Source organism: Phalaenopsis equestris, unplaced genomic scaffold (assembly GCF_001263595.1).
Source record: "Phalaenopsis equestris unplaced genomic scaffold, ASM126359v1 Scaffold207373, whole genome shotgun sequence".
NCBI classification, from domain to species: domain Eukaryota; kingdom Viridiplantae; phylum Streptophyta; class Magnoliopsida; order Asparagales; family Orchidaceae; genus Phalaenopsis; species Phalaenopsis equestris.
In genome coordinates, this window is record NW_018226710.1 from 96,606 (window position 1) to 121,090 (window position 24,485).

Consider the following 24,485-nt stretch of genomic DNA (forward strand, 5'->3'; position numbering starts at 1 on the left):
AGATAAAACTGTAAATTGGAAGAATATTTAGGGGTTGGAAGAAAGTGAGAGTTTAGATAATAATTAAGGACATGGATTGAAAAGATTAGTAGACCTGCACTTAGGTCCTTTAAGTTGGGAATAAACCTACATCTAATTGTCCTAATTAGATTTGAATCACACTTCACAACTCTTTTGCCAAAGCTATATGTTTACCCCTTTGGTTTTAGGAGTCTGATGGTGAGCTAAGCTTAATCTAAAGATGTTTGAGGGTTAGTTGAAAGGCACTTAGTTGAGGCTACACTTTAAGACACTTCAAGTAAACTAAAGTGTATGTTTCCTAGGTCTTAGGAGCACACCTTAAGAGAGAATTTATCATCCTAATTTTTAAATGATCCTAAGATGCCAGACATCTGACCCCAGTTCATGAAATAACTAGGACACTAGGCACGAGGGTGCACTAGATTGTGATTCTTGACTGATTTAATTAGATCAAATAATGAAATTCTTACTTTAATTTGACCAAAACTGAAACTCAATGCTCCGAGATTTGAGTTTGTTTTACACTCAAATCCTCCTGGCAATTGGGGACATTCCAATATCACATATAAATTTCCTATTCTTGGTCCTTTATATGTGATATTGTATTTCATTTTATTTGTTTGTCTTTTTCCTACGATTTATCTGTTTCTATTAAGTCTTTTTCAGGTCATATTTTTCTTTTTTACACAGCGCATAACAGCTAAACTTAAAGGAGCAATGAACCTACTAGGTGTACATGTTTAATTTATATTACAACATTTTATTTTCCCAGCATGTTATATTGTTTTTTATGTCCTGTTATACTACTCTTTATAGCATGTTATACTGTCTTTCCTTTTTACTGCACAGTACATTGTTACTTTTCTTTCACGCTGCATGCTTAATTAGTTTGATACGCTATGCCTTAGTTTAGAATAATATAGTGGTTAGAAGCATTTTCAAAACTAAAACTAAACCAGGAGATGCTACTACGAAGAGTTTGGAGCGAACATCGTGGGCAGTGCGACGAGGAACAATTTCTAGGTGGATCTGCAACAACAAAACATCTTCACATTACATGAACACATCCACATCACACTATATACCTTCTTTAGTTTAAATAACAACCCATAAGATCACTCTTTAGGCTTTTTGTACAATTCTGTTGTACAATTATAAGTCCTAACGCTTTAGGATTCCTTTATCCTAACGCTTTAGGATTCCGAGGTTACCGTGCGGTATGGTGTAAATCCTCTTATCTTTTTAGGCTATTTGCACAGTCTGATATAGTGCAAACATAAGTCCTAAAACCTAAATGATTTGCAGGATTGAAATATCAAATAAACGTCACTTCAAAGACATAAAGCTAAACATTAGGATAGTTGGGAGTTCATCGGGGTTTTCCCCAGATCTGTGATATCCCTTACCCTTCTTTTTGGATTCCTTAAATAACTGTTCCTATTTCCTTCTTTTTAGATTCCTTAAATAACTGTTCCTATTTTGAGCCATTCCCATTTGATTTTCCCATGTCCAATCGTGAAAACCTAAATTTCGAAATCTTGAAAACAAAACCACCTGATCTTAATCGAGAGTTTTCTTAAGTGATTTCGATCATTTAAGATGTAATTAACTATAGGAGTTTGCCTCTATAGAGAACCAGGAACCCAGATAAAATAAACCCTATCTAATTTTTTTTATGTTGGATAGGGGAACTTGTTGGCCTTTTTTATAAAAATATTTCGCAGACTAACACGGATGTCACAAATTGTTTAATCTAGGTGATTGAATCCCTATTACAAGTGATATAATTATCCTTCGGGATAAGTGTATTACTTGTAGTATTGTATTCAATTATTTAAGTTATTTAAAATGTGAGACCCGTTTCGTCTCATCTATTTTAAAATTAAAATATTATTTTGTATTCATACTTAAATTATTTTCGAAATCACAAAATCACTACTTTTTCAAACCACGAAGTTAAAAAAATAAAAATAAAAAACGGTCGATACTTGCATGTAAATTTTTCTCTGCTTTGAGAGCTTTCCACGTATTCCACTTCTTAAATGAAAGTTTTATCAAATTTTATGCACCAAGTCTACTTAGCTAAAAGTGGTAGTTGACTCAAGTTCACCAAACAATCATTGATAGCAGTCATTGGTTTTTGTCCAAGGGCATCTTGTAGATTTGGAATAGATGTTTGTTTATGCAGATTATTAAGTCATACTTACTAAACAAAGGGTTTCTCTTTATCAATTGTACTTTATAATTCGCTAATCAGTGGATTTGGGTCATTGGAGAATATTTCGGCATGATAGTGATCGTAAATTAATGGTGTCACTTTGGGGTGAACTATTTGATCAGATGACCATGATCATAACCATACTTTTTTTGTGGTGTTATTTGGAGCAAAATTTCATGATTTGAGGACATGTATTACATTTTTACTCGCATGAAATCTTTTAAGAGTAATTATAGGGATACACTTGATATAATGTTGGTTCTTTATGAGCTTAAGTTGCTCATAAATTTCTCACTCCTAATAAACTATTTAGGAGAGTTTAAAGATTTTTTTTTGTTTAACTCTAAGCGATGGATTTCTCTTAAATATCTTTAGAATTTAGATTTTCTTAAATTCTTCATATATTTTTTAAATTTATGCTAAAAAAAAATTGTTGTGGGTTATGTTTTCATTTTGATGAGTCTGTTCCGATTGACATTTGTTATCAATAGAACCATCATTGTGGTTAATATGCCAAAAATATTTGAGTAACTTAATCTCATTGACATTTGTAATTTGTGGATTTAAAATTTTAAAATAGACCCTTGTAATTTAGATTAACTCTGAACATGACAATCATTGAGGTGAAATTTAAATATCTATATTTGCAATTTGAATATTTGTATTTTGGAAATACTCTTTAGTTAAAATTTGCTTTCAACACGCTCGTTGTCGAAGTATTTGAGTAGCTTTGTTTAGTCACTTTAAACCTTATCGATTTTGTCCGCTTGTTCGCAGAGCATTAGGTCCATAATTTATATACGTTTACATTAATTTTAAAAATGTGTTGTATTGTAGATCTTGTTAACTTACATCATAGGTGTAGGATTGGGTGTAATAATTAAAATTGGCGATCAAGTTTATGAACATGATGTTGAAATCATACATTTTTTTATATGAGCTTTCTTTGTTAATGGCCTTAAATGTAGTAGGTAAGTAAGAAACAAAAAGTAAAATTGTAGATTTAATAATCGAGTGTTTTCTTGCAAATTTGCTTCACTAAAGAAATCTCGTTTTATTGGTTTTGCAATAATTTATCAAGAGGTGGAAGTCTTGTCAATTCTTGCTTTAGATATGGAGGATCAGAGTGCAAAAGATGGGTGTTAAGACCCCCTCTATGGGTAGGCGTCTTGCTTGAGAATTTGCATATGTTTTTATAAATTTAATATTTTAAAAGATTAGATTTGCATTATGAAAGCTTTAATGTAAAAAAGGTGGACCTTCTCCAGTTATTATATGTAATAATCTTGCCCATTAAAATGTTGATTGAATTATTTAATTTTGTTGTTTTAGACCGTTTCAACTCTATTTGTCTTACAGAGGATTGTGTCCGTAATTTATAAAAGGTTTGAATTCTTTTAAGAAATCATTATTTTAATCATCTTATTAGCTCTATTTTTCGCATGTAAAGGGCTGGTTATGTAGGCTGATCTCATTATTATTGTATTTTGCTCATGTAACGGTACTGATAGTCTTCATTTTGAAGTCAATTTTTTGAATAAATGGCTGTTAAGTCTTATGTAAATGATTTACAAAATAACTTTTATGAGACTTGTTATAGTGTTTATTTTTTAGGTTTTGATGATGAATGTTTAAACACCATCCTTGATCACAATTTATTTCAATTTTAATATTTGTGATATATAGGATCGGACTAAGCCTCATTCCAGAATACATATATGTCTTAAGTTTAAGTTTTGAAATTTGAAAAAATATTTGAATTTTAAAGAAGAGGCACACCCTTCAAAATGTTGTGATTTGAATCTACTCTTTTATAAATCCACGTTGCATTCTCAAACTTTAAATTTAAGCATATAGCTCACTGGTCTGATCATATGTGGGTAAGATTGCTTGAAATGACTTGATGTGTCATATATACATTTTTGAAAAATTCTTCAGCATGTGATGTGACATGCTACAGTGGGTTTTTTTAGCTTTATTTTAAAAGATTCTCATTCGCATGAATGCACAACTATTTGAAAGCTATAGAGGTGGCTGCCATTTGCTAGAATTTACCATGATCAAAATGTGCTTATGATAGCATCTTGAGCCCATTATTGATTGCATTCTATCCGCTTGCATGTGTTGGTTTGCCTATTTCATCGTGATTGCATTGCGTTTGTGGACAAGCTTTCAACTTCATTGCAAGTGCTTTGTATTACCAGTTTCATTGATTTTGTATTATATGTTGATTCATTTCAAATCTTTTGACACTTGTATTTCATTTTGAGTATTCGTTAATTTTTTGTTTACATTTTAGTTTTCTTGGTAGCCATGTTTTAAGTCCAAAAAATCATTAATGTTTTTTGCATTTTATGTTTTGTTACTGAAGAAATTTTTGTACTCCTGGCATCTCCTCACATAGAGGCCATCTATGGGTAGTTTGGGCTTCCCACCATGCCAATAAATACTTGTATAGGTGGTCTTTAGGTTATGAAGACTGGTTTTACTACTCCACTACACTAAGAAAGGCATGTATGGGTTTTCAAGACTGCTTAAAAAAATTGCTTGAAAGAACCTACAGACAATCTATAGAAATCTGAGAAGGCCACTTCCTTATCTAGAGGAAATCTACGGAAATTCTGGAGCAAATTTGAGAAGATCCAGGAGGAAATCAGAGAAATTCCTTGAGGATTTTTTTGGAGCAATTTAGAAAACTCTTGATTAGTTTATTCCTTTCATATTTTATGTTATTTTATTTTATTTATAATTTCAGACTTTTTTTCTTTTCCTAATTTAGTTTAGATATTTTTGGTAAGTTTGTAAATTAAGGGGGATATATATATATGTTCGCCTCACGGCGAACCCTAGCCTCTGCTACAGTCTTTTCGCTAGACGAAGAAGAAGGAGAGTTCGCTCCTCTTCCCGTTCGCGACTCATCATCTTCCTAGAGCTTGTTGAGCTGCGTCTGTTCCGTGGCTTCGCCCCGACCATCTTCGACTCGTCCGTCTTCTGCTGTTTCGAATGTCTTTTGCGGCTTCTGACCGTCTGCTGCGACTTCCGTCGATTTCACCTCTTCTCATCGAAGAAGAAGAACCCATGTCTTCGTCAGTCCAGAGTTTGGCATCGTCCCTCGCTGTTTATTGTTTCTGTTTCTCCTCGCCGCAGTCTTTCATCGCCGTTTGGAAGGACTGTTTCCTGTCCGCAATCCTCTGGCTTGAGCTGAAATCACTGGGGATTCACAGAGGGGTTTCCGTTCCTGCTCCCTGTTCTGATTCGGATTTTGCTCGCTGGTTTGTTTTTCTTCACTGTTCTTAATGCCGTACCTTTATCTATTGGGGATGGCTTTGGACAGATTGTATGCTGCTGTCCTTGTGGCTGTCCAAGCCTCAGATATACTTAAATCGTGCTCTTTCTCTCTTTTGTTTGAGTGGGCGGAGGACATAAAAAAACCTTGTAGGAAGAATGAGATGTCTGTCATCTTTTTTATAGAAGCTGAAGGTACTCAACTTGCTTCCTCCTGTCGATTGAATTTGGTCGGAAAATTTCTGTATGACCATCCCAAAATGAAGTTGAGTCGTAAGGATTTTGATCTTATGCACCTTGTTGGGGAGTGAAAAATTGGACTGTTAGAAGTGAAAAATCAGACTGTTAGATGGAAGACACATTCTTATACAACTAAATAATGAAGAGGATTATACATGATTATTTTCTAGAAAGATAATCTGGATTGATAACAGAACAATGAAGAATCTGAAATGATCTGTTGATTTTGACCCACAGACGGAACCACCAATCATTCTACTTTGGATTCGTCTCCCTTGTCTAAAATTTCATTATTTTACTTAAAAAGTATTGTACTCTATTGCCTCAGCTTATGATAAGCCACTTAAAACGGACATTCTTAGTTTTAATTTTTCTCGTCCATCTGAAATCAGAGTACTTGTTGAAAGAGACATCAGTTCATCCGCTTCTGAGAAAATTTGGTTGGGCACACAACACCATGAATATTGACAAAAGGTAGTGATTGAGTCTTTTTCTTCGTACTGTTCGAACTGTCATATGTTCGACCATTGCAATTCTCAATGCCACCATCTACACCCTCACCTCAGAACAAAAAAGCAGTGCTCCGCTAGAGACAGTTAATTCATCTCCTCTTGATCAGCTCCAAGTTATTGACACTATTGATTATCGAAAGGATATCCCTGAAGACAGTTAATTCATCTCCTCTTGATCAGCTCCAAGTTTTTGACACTATTGATTATCGAAAGGATATCCCTGAAGATATCACGATTCTCGCAGGTAATATGACAATCATTCAGTCCCCAAACAATGTTGTAGCTCCCGCACCTTTGGAACCTACTATCATGGGGGAGAGGGAGACTCTTTAGACCCCACCTGCCTTAGAATACCTGCATTAGAATCTATCACCGATATTCCAGGTGGCAATACTTCTACTGCTTCACTACTGCCTCCACCTGCCTTAGAATCTATCATCGATATTCCAGGTGGCAATACTTCTACTACTTCACTACTGCCTCATCAGGTCGAACAAGCTCTTAATGTTACTTAGTCTCGTGAAGATCATGATGTGCAATAACCTACACATGTCCGACCAACTTTGGAACAATCTATTTATCAGATGGGTCAATCATCGGATGAGGAATGATAGGTCTATACATCCAGGAGGAAGAAGAAGAATGGAGACCTACTTGAGCTCAGGAATCTGATAGATGATACTTTGATACTTAGATGATACTTTGGTTACTTCGGGCAATGTCACTCACCTTACTAATTTGCTAGCAGGATCACTTCCGAGAACTAAAGGCAGAGGGAGGACTAAAGTGGGACGTCCCTAATACTTTTGCACCCTTCGGCGGCTTTTTGGTTTTTTACCTTTATGTATCTTTGCTTTATTTGGGATTTGTGTGTTGTATTGTGTGAGTTGGACTTTCTTTTAGATCCTTTCATACAACTTTTAACTTAAATTATATATATATATATATATATATGTATGTATTCTACATGTGAATAATAAAATTAAGAGAATTATTCCTCTCCAAACATGTTTTCTACATGATATCAGAGTTTGGAGACAAACCTTAGTGTAAATTTTGAGAATTGAGCAGAATGTTATTATTGAGTAGCAAAAGGGGTATAAATACGTGATACAAAGCGTATAGAAAAGGAAAAATATATTACCCAAATTATTCCTAATAACATCCACATGATAAAAAGGAATGGTATAAACTAGGAAATACATATATAAAGAAATAACCGAAAATACAACTTTTAAAAAAATAACTTATGATGCTCCCCGTCAAGTTGAAGCACAAACGTCAATCATGTTCAACTTGGACTTGATGTCATCAAACAATGGCCGATGAGGATTCTTTGTGAGGATTACTGCGAGTTGACCACTAGATAGGACAAATGTAACACAAATCTCCCCAGAAATGAGTTTCTCCTTGATGAAGTGACTGTCAATCTCTACATGTTTGGTGTAGTCTTGGTAGACCAGAATATAAGCATTGCTAATTGTGGCTTTATTATCATAGAACAACTGTAGGGGAGCAGAGAACGACATATAATTCGTGGAGCATAATGCATAACTAGAGTGCTTCACAGATTCCTAAGGACATGGGATGAAACTCAGTTTCTGCACTGCTTCGGGCAACCCCCAACTATTTATTGCTTTACCAGGTGCAACTTCACATGAATGAGCAATATCCTGAAATAGATTATCGATCATGGACGGACTAAGTCTGATCAAAGTCAATATAAACTGCAATAGAACAAGATATGTGACACGAGAATAACAAAGCTGGCCCTGGTATGCCTTTTAAGTAGTGGAGGATTTGGTGGACAACTGTGAGATGATGCTCACAGGGGTCATGCATGAACTGGTATACAATACTTACCGCGTGGCAAATATCGAGGCATGTATGGGCGAGACAAATGGGTTTCCCCACAAGGCACTGGTAGTGTGTTTTATTTTCAGCAATAGTATTGGGAACATTAACTAATTTCTCATTGGGGTCCATTGGAATAGCCATTGGTTTGCAAAGTAAAAGGTTGGTCTCTGTTAATAAGTTCATCACATATTTGCATTGGGAAAGCCAAATGCCCCGAGAGGACCGAGCAACCACCATTGCTAAGTAGTTTCAGAGAGACCCCAAGTCATTCATTTCAAAGGATGCGACGAGAATGCCTTTAAGAGATTCTTAGGCTGGTAGATCATTACCTATGAGCACAATATCGTTGACATAGGCGATAAGGATTGTAATTTGGTCACTAGAGGAATGTTGAAAGAAGAGAGTATGATCAGATTGAGCCTAAGATAACTCATGACTCACTACCACCTTCGTAAAAATTTAGAACTAGACCCAAGGGGATTGCTTTAGTCCGTAGAGGGACTTCCGCAGTCGACACTTGTCTCTGAGAAGCAATAGAGCCAAAGCATGGAGGCAGAAACATGTATACCTTCTCTGTATGATCGTCGCTAAGCGATTATTGACATCCATTTAGAGTAAGGGCCAATCCAAATTCATAGCAAGAGATAACATGACTCGAATGGTGTTAAGATTATCAACTAGAGGAAATGTCTCCTCATAGTCAACTCCGTAGGTTTGTGATTAGTCTTTGTTGTTGCATTCAAAGTTTCCATCAGAGTTAAATTTGGTGTTGAAGATCTACCGACAACCAATTACTTTTATTTTTCGAGAAAGATCAACAACATCCCACGTATGATTTTGCTGAAAGACATTCATCTTATCCATTACTGCAGCCTTTCTGGAAGGGTCCGCCAATGCTGCCTCAATAGTGGATGGAGACGATGATAAGTTAAGGAAGTAGGAAATGCTTTGTAGGTCGACAATAAGCTGTGGAACAAGACAATTTTCTATGCAATAAAGAGAGCAAACTTGATTGCATACCTGAATGATAGAATTCACCTCCTCTGTCGGAGCAGGAGTAATCTCCACATGTGAAGTGTCTGGGATGTCGGCCAGGGTAGATTCCAAGTCCTACAAAGTGTCAGCAAACTCAAGAGTTGAGATATTGGGACAAGTCTCAATTGAGGGGTTGATGCAACGAGTATAAACACGGAGAGTGGGTGGAGGAGATGTTAGTTTGGTAGATGGTGGATCTAGTGGGACGGATTGTTCAACGGGAATATTGGTTGGAGAAGGTGGCATATCCAACACAGTTGGGAAAAGAGTAGTGTCAAAAAAATCTAGCTCTCCCTCACTTGAGGTAGTGTTGGGAATTAAAGAACACTTTCAAAGAATAAGACATCGACACTCATGTAGAGTTTATTTGTAATAGGATCGAGACATTGACAGCCCTTTTGAATAGCAGAATATTCGTGGAAGATACACTATCAAACGGAGATCAAGTTTACTACAAGTTAGGGTAGTGTCTGAACAAATGTCGTGGATCTAAATATTTTGGGATCTAAAGTGGAGAATCGATTGTGGTAGGAAAATAGGACCTTAAGGTTGCTAGCGGGTTTGTGAGGACTCTATTTAAGAGATATGTGGCAGCAAGTACAAAATCATTCCAAAATAATTTCGAGACATTCAATTGAAACATGATGGAATGAGCAACTTCAACTTGTCGGTTTTTTTGTTTAGCTAACCCATTTTTTTGAGAAGTATATGGACAGGAGCTGTGATGGGGGATGCCCTTATCAAGAAATCTCCTAATATATAATTAAAAAATTTTCGATCGTTATGAGCCCAAAGGACTTGAATTGCTTTTTAAAATTGGGTTAAAATGAAGGAATGAAAGTCTTTTATGGTGACAACAGCTTCCACTGTCTTTTAAGATAAATACCCACGTCATTCGAGTGTGATCATCAATTTAGGTAAGGAACAACCATTTTTTAGTGTGCGTGTTCGAGGGGTTCCCCACAAGGCAATATGAATTAGTGAAAAAGGAGCGGAAGAAGTGTAAGAGTGTGGTGGATATGGTACTTGTTTATTTTTAGCAAATTGGCAACTATCACATTTGAAACTAGATATGTTCTTACTATTAATTATCAAATGATACAACTATTTTAAGTATTAACAACGGTATAAAAACATAATTGGACATTCGATGAAATGGGAATGAGATGACCCAATTGACGATATAAAAACATAATTGGACATTCGATGAAATGGGAAAAACTACAATCACTGGATGGAGTGACTTCGTCAATACTCTTTTCTCTTGGAAAAAATTGAGTCTGGTTACTCGCTTAACAATTTCAATCATCTTCCCCAAACGCGATCCTGAAAGACAAACATCAGGAAAAAAATGAGCAACACAATCAAGGTCATATATCAACTTACTCATTGACAGGAGGTTATATTTGAACGAAGGTATATGTAACACAGATTGTAGATTCAGGTTTGTTGTTATAACAATAAACCCTTTACCTGGAATGAAACTGTGAGAGTTGTTAGCAATTTTAATAGTATATTTCCCAGGGCATAGAGAATATATCGAGAAGGTTTGAGAACATCTGGTAATATGGTCCGTGACACTTGAATGAATAATATACAGACTAGAGGAAGCGAAAAATAGTCAGTGTCATCGGAATGTTATATTAATGAACATGGGAGGTCGACAGGCCGAAGAGAATTGATAAGCTCCAAGTAGTTTGATCAAGTGTCCATCTGACTTTAATGGAGTTTGGTGATTTTAGGATGTTCTGAGTGGAAGCCGACTGTACTGTTGTGAATTTTGAGGTCGTAGCAAGACCCTTAATAGCGAAGAATTTGGTTGAAGGTTTATGCAATAGTTCCCATTGTGCTTCCAACTCTTATCACATGTATGATTCGGTTTGTGACAATAATCAGAAGTGCAGTGATTGGCCCGTGATGTTCTGGAGGAGGTTTCAACACTATTAGAGACCATGGTGGACAGTTCGGCTTAAGGAATGGAGGTGTCAAGCATGATAAGTCTCTGACTTTCATCTCGGCGTACCTCGGTGAACACAGCATGAGTTAAAGGATGGAGATCCCGATCAAGAATAAGACCCCGAACATCGTCAAGATCCTTGTTTAGACCCACTAGGAACTGGAGCACATGATCATTTTCCACAATTTTTTGGAAGAGAGAGATTAGCTAAAGAGTTCATGTGTAGTCGTAGTAGAGATCACATTTTATCAATAATGTCACCAAGTCCTTGTAGTACTGAGTCACGGTCCTTGATCCCTATTTTGCCTCGCGGATCTTCTTGGAAACTTGGCTGGAGTTTCCTATGTCCAAGTAGGTATCCCAAACTGCCATCCATTGTGCACTTGCAGACAGAAGAAACAGATATGAATGACTGATCGTAGTCTCCATGGAATTGGTTAAGCCAAAACATGATTATGAAATTCTTCACTTTCCTGCTCCATACACCGGGATAGTTTTCGAAGATTCATGAATCATCCCTGTGAGATAATCGAATTTCCTTTGTTCATGAATCATCCCATATTAATGCTCCATACACATGGTTCCCAATCCTTTTTTATGCATACTTGTGGGAAAGGAAAAGAGGAACATCTCACGAGATATGACACAATTCCTGAGCTCACTAATCCCAATCATCATTAAAGACCATATTTTTAAAGATTTATCTCATTTAATGACACACACTGAAACAACTTGGGTATTTTTAATGAAGGAGAAGTCTGAAAAACCCGAAATCTTCCAAATCTTCTATGACATGATTCAAATTCAATTCCAATGCGAAATTTAGATTCTCAAAATTGATAATGCAAAAGAATATTTCAACTTTATCCTTTGATCCTATCTTTCAAAAAAAGGAATCATCTATGTGAGGTCATGTATTGATGCTCCACAACAAAATAGAATAGTTGAGAGATGGAATATGTATCTCTTTGAGGTATCCCACTTAGTTGTGATGTTACATCAAATTCCAAAATATTTTTTTGGCGAAGCAGTTCTTACTGCAACATGTCTTATCAATCAAATGTCTTGTCATGTACTTAACTTCAAAGCACACTTGCATGTTTTGAGGGTTACCTATCCAAACATTAGAGTTTTCTCTTCTACCATCCCACTTAAAATCTTTGGGTGTGTATCATTTGTTCATTTTCATTCCTAAAATCATACAAAACTTGACCATACATCTATCAAGTGTATTTTTCTAGGGTATGCCACCAACAAAAAGGGTATAAATGCCACTCCTTTGTTACCAGAAGATACTATAATTGCATAGATGTCACATTCTTTGAAAAAGCAATCATAATACCAAAATTTATTGTTCTGGAAGAAAGTGCAAATAAACATCAATTTTGGGATGCACTTGATAACACCTACACAGCCTCGCCACCTACTCTACCTAGCGCTTCTATCCTAATTGAGGATGCCCAAACAACCCAACCAAACTAACCTGAAGTCCAGAACAAAGAACTTCGTGTGTACACAAGGTGGAAGAAAATTACGAGCAGACAGAAGATAACTTGCAAGGATAGAACTAAAATTAAAACTTGAGTCCGCATTCATCTGAAATTTTGGATAAGTAGTCGAATACTTGAGTTATAACATTTCTCTTTTGATGTTTATGACAAGGAAAGTTGCATTAAATATCCAATTCAGGTGTATGTACCTTATGAGAAGCTATCCTCATCTTACAAAGCTTTTGTTTCCAACCTTGATAGTATGCATATTTCTAAATTCATTCATGAAATTTTTGAAAGTTCAGAATGTAAAATGAAAAAGCACTAAAGCATAATGTTACATGAATTCTTACTAAACTCACTCATGATAAGAAATCTGTTGGGTGCAAATGGGTGTTCAATATTCAATACAAAGTTGATGGGCATATTGAGTGATTCAAAGCTAAATTTTTTATTGCAAAAAATTTCACTCAAGCATATGGGATATAGTATTAGGAGATTTGTTAAACTTAACACATCAGAGTTTTCCTTTCAGCAGTATTTAATAAGGAATGAGGATTGCATCAACTTGACATAAGAAATACCTTCTTGAATGAGAATCTAAAAGAAGTGTGTATGGAAATATCATCAGGATTTGAGTGATTACAACAAACACCTAATATGAAAATTCAGGAAGGTTCTCTACAGGCTTAAACAATCACCAAGAACTTGGTTTGAAAGATTTGCAAAAATATGAGTTCTAATGGGTTTTCTCAATGTCAATATGATCGTACTCTATTTGTAAACACACTCAGGGAGGTATGATTATTACACTGATAGTATATGTGAATGATATAATTCTTACTAGTGCTGAGGAAAGAGAAATTCTCATGATCAATGAAGTGCTTGTCATGGAGTTTGTAATCAAAGACCTAGAAATCATGATATATTTTTTAGGTATAGAAGTAGCAATTTGAATTTATGTTGGGCAGGTCTACTATGGAAGCTATACATTTATTGAGAGCTTTGATGAAGAAGTTCAGAGATAATACAGAGGATCTACATATGATATTTATTGATTTAGAAAAGCTTACGATAAGGTTTTAAGAGATATGCTCTGTAGAGTTCTAGAAAAGAAAGGTGTTGATATGATTTATATTCAAGTTATTAAAGATATGTATGCAAGAACTGTTACGTGTGTTCGAATAGAAGAGGACTGACCAAATATTTTACTATTTATGCTGGTTTATATTAGGGATCGGCTTTAAGCCCATATCTTTTTGCTTTAGTTAAGGATGGTTTTATTGGACACTTGTAGGAGGATCTACCTTGGTGTACGCATTTTATTGATGATATCCTTCTCGTGGATAAGACGAGCGCATTTTATTGATGATATCCTTCTCGTGGATAGGACGAGAGAAAAAGCTCATGAAAAACTTGAATTATGGAGGTCTACCTTGGAGTCTAAAGGCCTTCGTTTGTGTAGAACTAAATCTGAATACATGGAATGTAATTTTAGTAGTAGTAGCTCTAGTGACAAAAATATAACTTTGGGTGATTAAATCGGGTCTATTGTTCAAAGTCATAGTGATATAGATGGAGATGTTATTAGTAGAATTCAAGTTGTTTGAAGTGGAGGGGTGCATTGGGGCTTTCTATTGTGTGATAGAAAAGTACCGCTTAGACTGAAAAGAAAATTTTATAAGATGGTGGAAAGACCTGCAATGCTATATGGCACTGAATGTTAGCCTTTAAAAGTGAAGCATACAACTAAGTTAAGTATTGTCGAGATGAGAATGATTAGGTGGATGAGTGGCTTTACACTTAGAGACAAAATGTGAAATGAATATATTTATGATAGAATTGGTGTAGCTTCAGTGATAGAAGAAATTAGAAAGAGTCGTCTTAGATGGTTTGGTCACATTAAACGTCGACCATTTGATGATCCGATCAGAAGAGTGGATGTTTTAGATTCGACTTATGTTAAGAAAGGCAAAGGTTGACCTAGGATGACTTTGGCATATTGTATAAAAAATGATCTTAATTTATTAGAGTGAAAATATGACACTAAATAGGCCACAATGGAGAAAAATGATTCATGTACCGACCCCACTTAGTGGGATAAAGGTTTGTTGTTGTTGTTGTTGTCGTAGAGGTAGCAATATCCAAGGAATGCATTATTATATCACAGTGAAAATACATCCTAGATCTATTAATAGAGACAGGGATGATTGGATGCAAACCTACTAATACTTCAATAGAAGCCAACAAGAAGTCTAACAGGAGAGAAGTATGTATGTGAATAAGGGAAGAAATTAAAGTTCGGTAGAAAAACTCATTTATTAATCACATATTAGGCCAGATATTGCATACTCTGTCACTATTATGAGCCAACACATGTATAGTTTTAATGAATAGCATTTGGAGATCGTGTACATGATTCTAAGGTTTCTCAAGAGAACTCCTGGTTATGAATTAATTTCTTAGAAAATCAAAACAGGAGAGGTTGAAGTTTTCACAGATGCAAGCTAGGTTGGAGAATTTACTAACAGAATGTCCACCAGAAGTTACTTCTCCTATGTATGGGAAAATCTGGTGACGAGGAGAAGAAGCAAGCAGTTCTTTCAATAGGCAATGAAGAATCAGAGTATAGGCTCTCGCCTTAGAAATCTATGCAGAGATATAGATTCATAATTTGTTAAGGGAACTGGAATGTACTTCCTATACAGATTTTTGTGACAGTCAAATAGCTATCAGTATTGTCAAGAATAATGTTAGTCATGCAGGACCAATCATATCAAAGTTGATAGACATTTCATCTCTCAAAAATTTAATGAGGGAATTATACAACTAAGCTATATTCTGACACACCAACAAGTTATTGTTGTTTTCACCAAAGCCTGGTCTATGCAACATCTATGACCCAACCTGAGGGGAGTGTGGAGATCAGGCCACTTCCAAATCAAGAGGAAATCTATGAAAATCCTAGAGGAAATCGGAGAAGGTTTTGGAGGATTTGATTGGGACAACTTAGGAAACTCTTGAATAGTTTATTCCTTTCCTATTCTATGTTTTTTATTTTATTTTTTTAATTCCAAAATTGTTTCTCTTCTCAATTTAGGTTAGATATTTTTTGTAAATTTGTAAATTTGGAGGACTATTTTTCCTTATATATATGTACCCTACATGTAAATAATGACATCAAAAGAATTATTCCTCTCCAAACTTACTCTTGACCCATGAACAAGTGAAGTCTCGTACAACTAATTCAACACAATAACAATTGAGACCCTTCTAGTAATCATGTTCGAAGGCGTGTTTTAGTCTATGTAAACATTGGTCGTAGCTGTTTCAAATTTGATATATGCTCTAACTGACTAATCTAACCTAATGAAAAGGATCGGCAGGGAGCAAATAATTTGGTTTTTCGATGAACTGTAGATTTTGAGGTCCATATCACATGACTGAGAGCTGGATTAAATTTTCTCTGGATGGACAGTTGCCCACTAGTTATTTTGGACTGCTAATTATAGAGAGCAGAGGCCATAGATGGATATTGCTAAGTGGTTTTGTTCTTTGACCTTTTTGATATTTACTCATGCTATTGCAAATTAATCAGCTTTTTGACTGGCTGATGAAGCAAGAAATTGCTAGAATTCTTGTGAAATTGCTATGCATTACTTGTTGTGAGTCTTCTTACTGCTTTTCTGCATTTTGGTATAGGCTCGCAAAATTACTTCAAATTTGTTCAGTTTTTTGTGCTACTGCGATTAATGCATGCTGGCTCTTTATAAGCACACAACTTTGCAAAAATTTGCAATGAATTCATCATTTTGTTTTCCCGTGAACTATTAACTTATTTTTATTGTTATAAACGACTGGCAGTTTTCTTGCTACGTTTTGTACCATGCATTTTGTGCTTTGACTACGTTTCTTCTTCTCTAAAGGAAAACAATATCTTGTAACTTTTTCTATAAGATTCGAAAGTTTCATTTTAATTAGATCCTTATGAAGGTGTTTGAGTCTGTCCCTTTTTTTGGCTTAGTTAATTTGATGATTGTCAGCAATGCCTTTCAGTCGGAAAACTACATATTTCTATAGTCATGATATTCTTTTTCCTTTTGCCATATGCTTAACTAGGGCATATGGAAAATTGACTTCGACTAGTAGTCAATATCTTATATATAAAGAAGCTGCAAATTATAATGAAAATATTTTGTATGTGAATATGCTGAATTCAAATCAGCATGTATTTGTGTAAATGGTTTGCAGAGCATCAAATATTTCCTTTCTTAGGGTAAAATCCTTTCACAGAACTCTGCATAGAAGCTCATTTTATGGAAGCTTGAACTCCCTTGATCAATTTGGGCCAATCTTTGGATGTATTTATTTCACATGGTGGTTTGTGGTTGCCTGCTTGGATTCATTACCTAATTGAAGGTTTTTGTACAAAGTGAAAACATTTTTCACCAATAGATTTTCTAATCTTTTTTCTCTATCTTATATTATAGAATCAACCTGCTCTAGAGAAGGATCGATACAAAATTCGGCAAGCTTTTATTGCTGGACCGGGAAACTCGCTTATAGTTGCTGATTATGGGCAGGTGAATTAATAAGGTTCAATTTCTCTTTTTTTTTTCATAAATTTAGGTTTCTATATTAATTTTATTTTACATTACCTGAATGAAATCTAAAATTTTAGCTGGAGCTCAGGATTTTAGCTCATCTTTCAAATTGTAAGAGTATGTTGGACGCCTTTAAAGCTGGTGGAGATTTTCACTCAAGAACAGCTATGAATATGTATGCACATGTTCGAAAGGCTGTAGATGATAGGAGAGTACTTCTTGAATGGCATCCCCAAACAGGAGAAGAGAAACCACCAGTCCCTTTGTTGAAGGTAAACATTCTTTTACAATTCCTCTTTTTTAAAATGCAGTTGTCTCTTTTTCCGGGGAAGATGGATCCTTCGTGGAATTATAGTGAAAATAGAAAGTCTGATGCATTCTATAGATTTTAAAAGCAACATCAGCTTTGTGGTGATTAGCTTACTATGAAAACTATATAGTTCACATTTTTTGATATTTTTGTTTGATTATCGATTGAAATATTGTTCTACGTGGTCAAGTAGTTTACACGTCACCCTTTAATTGTTGGCATTTTTTATTGTGACCGTTGGTGCATATTTTAGTTTTATCTCATTTTTAAATCTATTTCCTTAATCTGATATTTAAAATTTTCATATTATAATTCTTCTTTTTGACATTAAACTATGTTAGAAAGCAGTAAATTACCCCTTTTTTGCTCGAGTAGAAGTTAAAATTGCAGCCCTCTATATGAAATTGTGTTTTAGATTTATGCCAAATCCTGTCTTTTCTTAAACAGGGTAATCTTCTGTGTTGCTTTGGAAGGGGGCAGAGAGAGAGAGAGAGAGGTACATCCACATCAGACCACACAGCCTGATTCCTGCAAAAAAATTTAATGTCAAACATTAATTATCAGAAGGAACTTCAGAATCGGAAATGGCATCAACTGTTGAAAAGGATACTGTTAAGCATGTGTCAGCATTCAAATTAGTCACTATTGCTTTCAAATTATGACCAAAAACGGTAGCTAAAAAATAAGGAGCAATAATTCAAACAAATTACTAATTCACTACCTCAAGAGAAGTTTGTAAAAAGTTGTAGTCAGATACTTCAAACAAATGCTAATTCACATCTACATCACAGTATAAGGTCAAGACCTCTTTTTGTAGGTTTCCAAAATAATTAGCTAGGCCTTCTTCAGAATCATGCATTAGAGTTAACTTTGACCACGATAACTAACTAATTCACATCTACATCACACCATAAGGTCAAGACCTCTTTATGTAGGTTTTTAAAATAATTAGCTAGGCCTTCTTCAGATCATGCATTAGAGTTAACTTTGACCACGATAACTATGCAGCATTACCTTTAGAATTTTGACCTCCTGATGCATAAGGCCAGAACTTTGGTGTGCTGGGAGAAGGCTCATTCCGGTGAAGACAATTTTCTGCATTTTATCACTCATATATCTGATGATGAAAAATCATAACAAGAAGATGAAGTAAAGATACTTAGAATCAACAAGGAACTCTCAAAATTAAAATAATAATAATAATAATAATAATAAAGCATAAACAGATGTTGATGCAATACATATATATATATATATATATTTTTTTTTTTTTTTTTTTTAAAACTGTCATTCTTCATCAGAAGACTGGCTCATGTGATTCTCGGTCTGATTAGATATTAGAACCACAGTAGAAGGAAAGACAGTCGATGCTACATCGATAGGTTCCAGTGTATGTGAAGTATGAATTGTCACCTCTGCACATGATGCTTCCTAAATCGGAGCTGCGGGGCTATCACGATTTTTGGTTTGAACATTATTCGTTGTAGTAAGGGGAAGACATCAAGTCCTGTCTTGTGGTGATTCTCTCCTCAGGTTGGCTGTCATGAGTTTTGTTGGGAGCGCATTCAGGCACGTGGGCTGCACTAACAACATGTTCTTGCTTTTGACTATTGGTATGATGCTTCCTAAATCGGAGCTGCGGGGCTATCACGATTTTTGGTTTGAACATTATTCGTTGTAGTAAGGGGAAGACATCAAGTCCTGTCTTGTGGTGATTCTCTCCTCAGGTTGGCTGTCATGAGTTTTGTTGGGAGCGCATTCAGGCACGTGGGCTGCACTAACAACATGTTCTTGCTTTTGACTATTGGTTCTCAACTGTGGGTGTAATCTGAAACATTTCTCCTGCGGGTATTCAAATATCTTGCAGTGCTTACAGTAGTAAGGTTTTTGTTCATAATGATTTTTTGCCAATAACCACTGTGAGCAGAGCCAAGCCAGACTTCTTCTACAGCTGGTAGTGTAATATCTCTTTGAATCAAAATCCTTGCAGTTTAGGGTCTTGAGAAATGAACTGTGGGTAAGTCTATCTGTAAAAGTTTTTCAAGGGTAGTTCCAATTGCATATAAGATAGGTAGGTCAAATAAATGATGCTTGAGTTCAAGTAACGAGAACCAGATAGACGCAATTGGGGGTTCTTGACTGGGATCAAAATTAGGGGTCCATTTGAGAAATTTCATATGTTTGTCCTCTATTATGTGAATTTCTTTGAGAAAATTTTTGTGTAATATTCTTCTATACTCAGCTGTATCATAACGTGTCTTCCGTCAAAATGACCCACCTGTCAGACCCCAACTAGTTTGAAGTCTTCAAAACCTTCCTGATAATTTTCATCTTTGGGAAACCTAATTGGAACTTTCCAACTAGTATAAATTTGTATTTTCCCGCACGAGTTGAAATTTCAGTATCAGAGAAGAATATTATTGATTTGCCCTCATTTATCTCTACTTTCTTGATGAGATTGCAATCTCCATGTTCTGCAATAGAATCATGGTACGTCTGCGGGAATATCGGACTATCTGCAAGATGGAAAGGTGAGCTGCATTTGTGAACCACTGTAGCATAGGAGGGTTTGGCGGGGTTATCACCGGTGAGGGCGGCGACGTAAGAAATCCCTAAGGCCATTAGCGTGCTTCACACAAGCACCGCAGGAGATAAGGCAGTGCAGCGGACGACAGCAGAAAGCAACCACCGCAAAACTGCGACAGCGAGCAGCGTCGACAACGACGTAGCCAACAGAGGCCAAGCCGAAGACGCTTCTGTCGAGATGGAACGAGGAAGATGAATCAGCCTACAGACGGAGCTGAAACTGTCGTGCGGGCCTGCAAGCAAAACGACGGAGCGTGGAGCCGTATCAGAAACGAAGACGATGTCGTGCGAGCCTGCGATCGACGACATCGTGCGAGATTATGAGCTTGTCGTCAACTCGAACCGACGTCGACTATGGACTGAAAGCAGGAATTTTCAACGTCGGAAATCGCCAAGGCGAAACCCTAGCAGAGATCGCGTCGCCGCCATATATATATATATACAAGGATGGCGTCGGCGGCGGGCAGCTCTGCTAGGGTTTCGCTTGATGGCGATTCCCTGTTTTGACATTTTCGGCTTCACTCCATCTGGCATTCAGTTTCATCATCCCTCTTTTTCTATTGCAGTAATCGTGCCCGACGACGAAGGGCCTTTTCGGTTTCTTCTTTCGCAATTGCGCCCGACGACGGTTCTCTTCTATCGCAGCTGTGCTCGACGACGAAGGCCTATTTTGTTTTCGTTGTCTCCCTTCGCAGTTGCGCTTGATGACGAACCTTCATTTTTTTCGTCCCACTTGTTGCACTGTTACGAGGCAGACTTTGCTCGCGTCGTCTCTTCTGCTCTCCTTTTTCTAGCGGCTCGCCTAGCTGCTCTGCAAATGGCCTGTACAATGCGTTCCTATGCCATTGCACTTGCCGACGACTTTCCTTTTCCTACTCGTGCTCCTCTTTCAGGTTCAGAGCCTGGTTTTCATATTGACTAGTCCTGCAATGTTCCACAATAGTTGCACGATGCTCTTGAAGGTGGTGGTGATCACACTTTCATCAAAACACTAGGTAAAAAAATGGGAAACCTGTTCTGATTCTCACTAAGGTTGAAACCAATACTCTCGCGTCCTCTTGGCGTTTTGCTCTAGTGAGGAAATTCTTTTAAGGTCACCCAAAACTTGAGATCTTTCGGAAAGATTTTGATGCTATGAAGTTATTGGGCAGTTAGAATATTTGCTTACTTGACGAACGACATATTCTTATTCAGTTATCTCACGATGTCAATTAGACTCCCATTCTTTGTCGAAAAGTTATCAAAATCGGCAACTATTTTATGAAATTTTGAAGAAATTCTGAAGTAGACTGTCTGTTTTGATCCAAAAGCGGAGTCCCCTATTATTTCGGTTTGTATAAAGTTTCTGGGGTTAAAATTACATTTGTTCAATTTGAAAATTCTCTGCTCCTTAGCAATTGCATACGGTAAGACTCTCAAGGTTGATAGTCCCACACTTGCTGTCACCAGACCCTCGGTGGCTTGTGTGTTAGTTGAGAGAGATATCAGTCAACCAACTTCGGATGAGGTATGGATTGACACCACTCATAACGGGTAATGGCAAAAAGTTGAAATAGAACCACACCCTTCTTATTGCTCTCATTATAGTATGTTTGACCACAGTTCTATTATTTGCTATCACTTGTATCGTCATCTAAGTCCGAATATCGCTAAATATGAGTCATCTACCATCCCTGTTAAGAAGCTGCAACCCGATTCTCATTCCAATCGGCAGTTTATGATGGAGAACACCATACTACAGATACAGATCTAAATGTGCTTAGACCACTCACTATTATTGAAGAAGTCCCACGAGAGTGCTCCTTCGATTCGATAAAAGATCAGCTGATATAACAAGTAGTTGCTTTTAATTTTCAACAACCTACACATGTCCGACACACTTTAGACCAATCTACTGATCAGGTGAGCCAATATTTAGATGAGGAATGACAGGTTTATACCAGGAGGAAGAAGAAGAATGGAGGCCGACTCGAGCTCGAGAACTTATTAGATGATACATTGGTTACTACTGACAATGACACTCAACTTACCAATTTATTAGCTGACTCCTTCCCTAGAACTAGAGGCAAAGGTAAGACAAAATTGTGTCGCTCTCTAGCAACCCGATTCTCTGTATTTTGACAATTTTTTGTTTTTCTTTACGGCTCTCATGTATTTTTTTTATTTTTTTCTCTTTTTGAAACCTTTTGCATGTGGTCATTATCGTGCGGGCAAGGTGACATGTTTGGACCCTCCTACAAAATCTATTTGTGTCATATTTTCTTTTAATATATTAGCCATTGAACTTTCTCAATATATATATATATATTATTTAATTTTTTGAAAAGCTCGAGGGCTAAATTTATTAAAGTAGGAAATATACATAAATGTTGTATGGGAGGGCCCAATAGAGTCACCCTACCCTTACGATACAACAGACACGAACACCCCAAAAGAGAAAAGATACAGGGAAACCCAAAAAAGAAAAGATATCAAAATCGCAGAAAAGAAGTAGCTAGGGACGAGCTAGTTTAGTCCTGTCTCTGCCTCTAGTTCTAAGGCGAGATCCAGATAACAAATTGTTGAGTGCCGAGTCATTTCCCGAAGTAACCAAAGTATCATCCATTATGTTCTAATGCTGAAGTTTACCTCCAATCTTCTTCCTCTTTGAGTAGACCTGTCATTCCTACTTAGAAGACTGAGTCATCTGATCATCGTGTTGGTAAACAGAACGCCGTGCAAATAAAAGCTGATGAGCACCGGAAGAAGGATTGTCAACTGTTGCAACATCTGTAGGTTCTAGTGTGTGAAGCATGAATTGTCTCCTCTTCACCTAATGTTTCCTGCAACTGTGGGTTTAAAAGTGTAGGTTGCTCCGCAGGGCCATCTAGCTTCTCATCGATCGCAGAAATAATATTTTCAAAGGGAGGGTCCACAGGGGCGATTAAATCAGACACCATAATCTGTTCTGTGGTAGTTTTCTCTCAAGATGGAATAGATATGTCCAAAGCAGTGGGGTCAGATCCATTCTTATTCACTTGATTTTTAGATTTCAAATTAGCGTGAAACTTATAACATTTATCAAGGGTGTGCCCAAACATCTTACAATGAGAACAATAAAGGGGTCTATGCTCCATAACAATTTGTTGTCAATATCTATTGTGAGTTGTGCCCAACCAGATTTCAGTAACATCAGATAAATAAAGTAATATCTCTTTCAAATCTCTTTCAACAAGTATTTTGGCCACAGAAGATCTAGTTATGTTAGCACCAATAAAGAACCTGATGATGAAAAAAAGTGCAGCTTGAGACCAGGTAGACTAAACCTTACTGGTACAGTAGGAGATTCGTGCTTGGGGTAAAAATCAGGAGGCTACTTAAGCAGCTTCATTGGTTTACCAGTAATGTTGAGATATTTTTTGGAAAAATTCTCAGTGTAGTCTTCAGGCATGGTTAGTTGAATTAATACGTGTCTCCCATCCATGACCTCCACTTTCCACTTTTCTGCTAATTTGAGATTATTAAAACTTTTCCTGATAACATCCATAGGTGAGTGTCCCCACTGAAATTTTTCAATAAGAACAAACTTGAATTTATCAGTCAGGGATGAAATTTCTAGCTCAGAGAAAAAAAGTGTTGCTTTCCCATTTTTCCTGCTTGCAATTTTGATAAAAGGACAGTCTCCTGTACCATCCAGTTGCTTCTTATAACTTGAGGGGAAGACGGCCGTCGTCTCCCTCTGAGGATTACCCACCACGTGGGCAAATGAGGCTTTGTCAGGTTCAACCGTAGACGAACGAAACTCCATCAAGAGAAGCCCTGCCAAAGTCGAGCAGCGGCAAAAATAGCAAGCCGAAGAGGTCGGGGTGAAAAACTACAGTTGTCGAAGCCGCGGAACACTTGCAGCTCGACGAGGCAGGTCGCGGAACAGTTGTAGTGAACGAGTGAGAGGAGAAAATCACAACGAGATGACCTGAAACTGAGTTTGACGACCACGCATAAGCTAGCGCGAAGGCGAGACGAGACGACGACAACAAGACAACCTTGAAGTCAGTAGCAGCTCGATGCGGCTCGTAGCTCGACGACCAGGCAGAAGATGGATAACGCGAAGGAAGAGCGAGATGTGACGACGACGCATAGCAGTCGAAGATCGCAGGGGAGATTGATGAACGTAGAATTCGTCGCGAGTGCAAAAGCTTCGTCGTCGAGTACGACGGGAAAGCCGAAAGATCAAGCCAGGGAATCGCCATCGGGCGAAACCCTAGAGGAGCAGCTCGCCACCGAGGTCATTTATCGTGTATATATATATATATATATGTATATATATATATATATTTATGTGTGTGTGTGTGTAGTGTATATCTGTACACAAACACACACAAATATATATA

At 36.8% G+C, this 24,485-nt stretch overlaps 1 protein-coding gene across 1 annotated transcript in view; it reads left to right on the forward strand.

Annotated features, from left to right (window-relative positions):
- LOC110036482 (DNA polymerase I A, chloroplastic/mitochondrial-like) overlaps positions 1 to 24,485 on the forward strand; it is a 132,073-nt gene that overhangs the window by 71,180 nt on the left and 36,408 nt on the right. The window contains exons 9-10 of the mRNA XM_020740935.1: positions 17,106 to 17,198; positions 17,297 to 17,491. Of these exons, the coding sequence (XP_020596594.1) occupies positions 17,106 to 17,198; positions 17,297 to 17,491 (288 nt within the window). The remainder of the gene's footprint in view (positions 1 to 17,105; positions 17,199 to 17,296; positions 17,492 to 24,485) is intronic.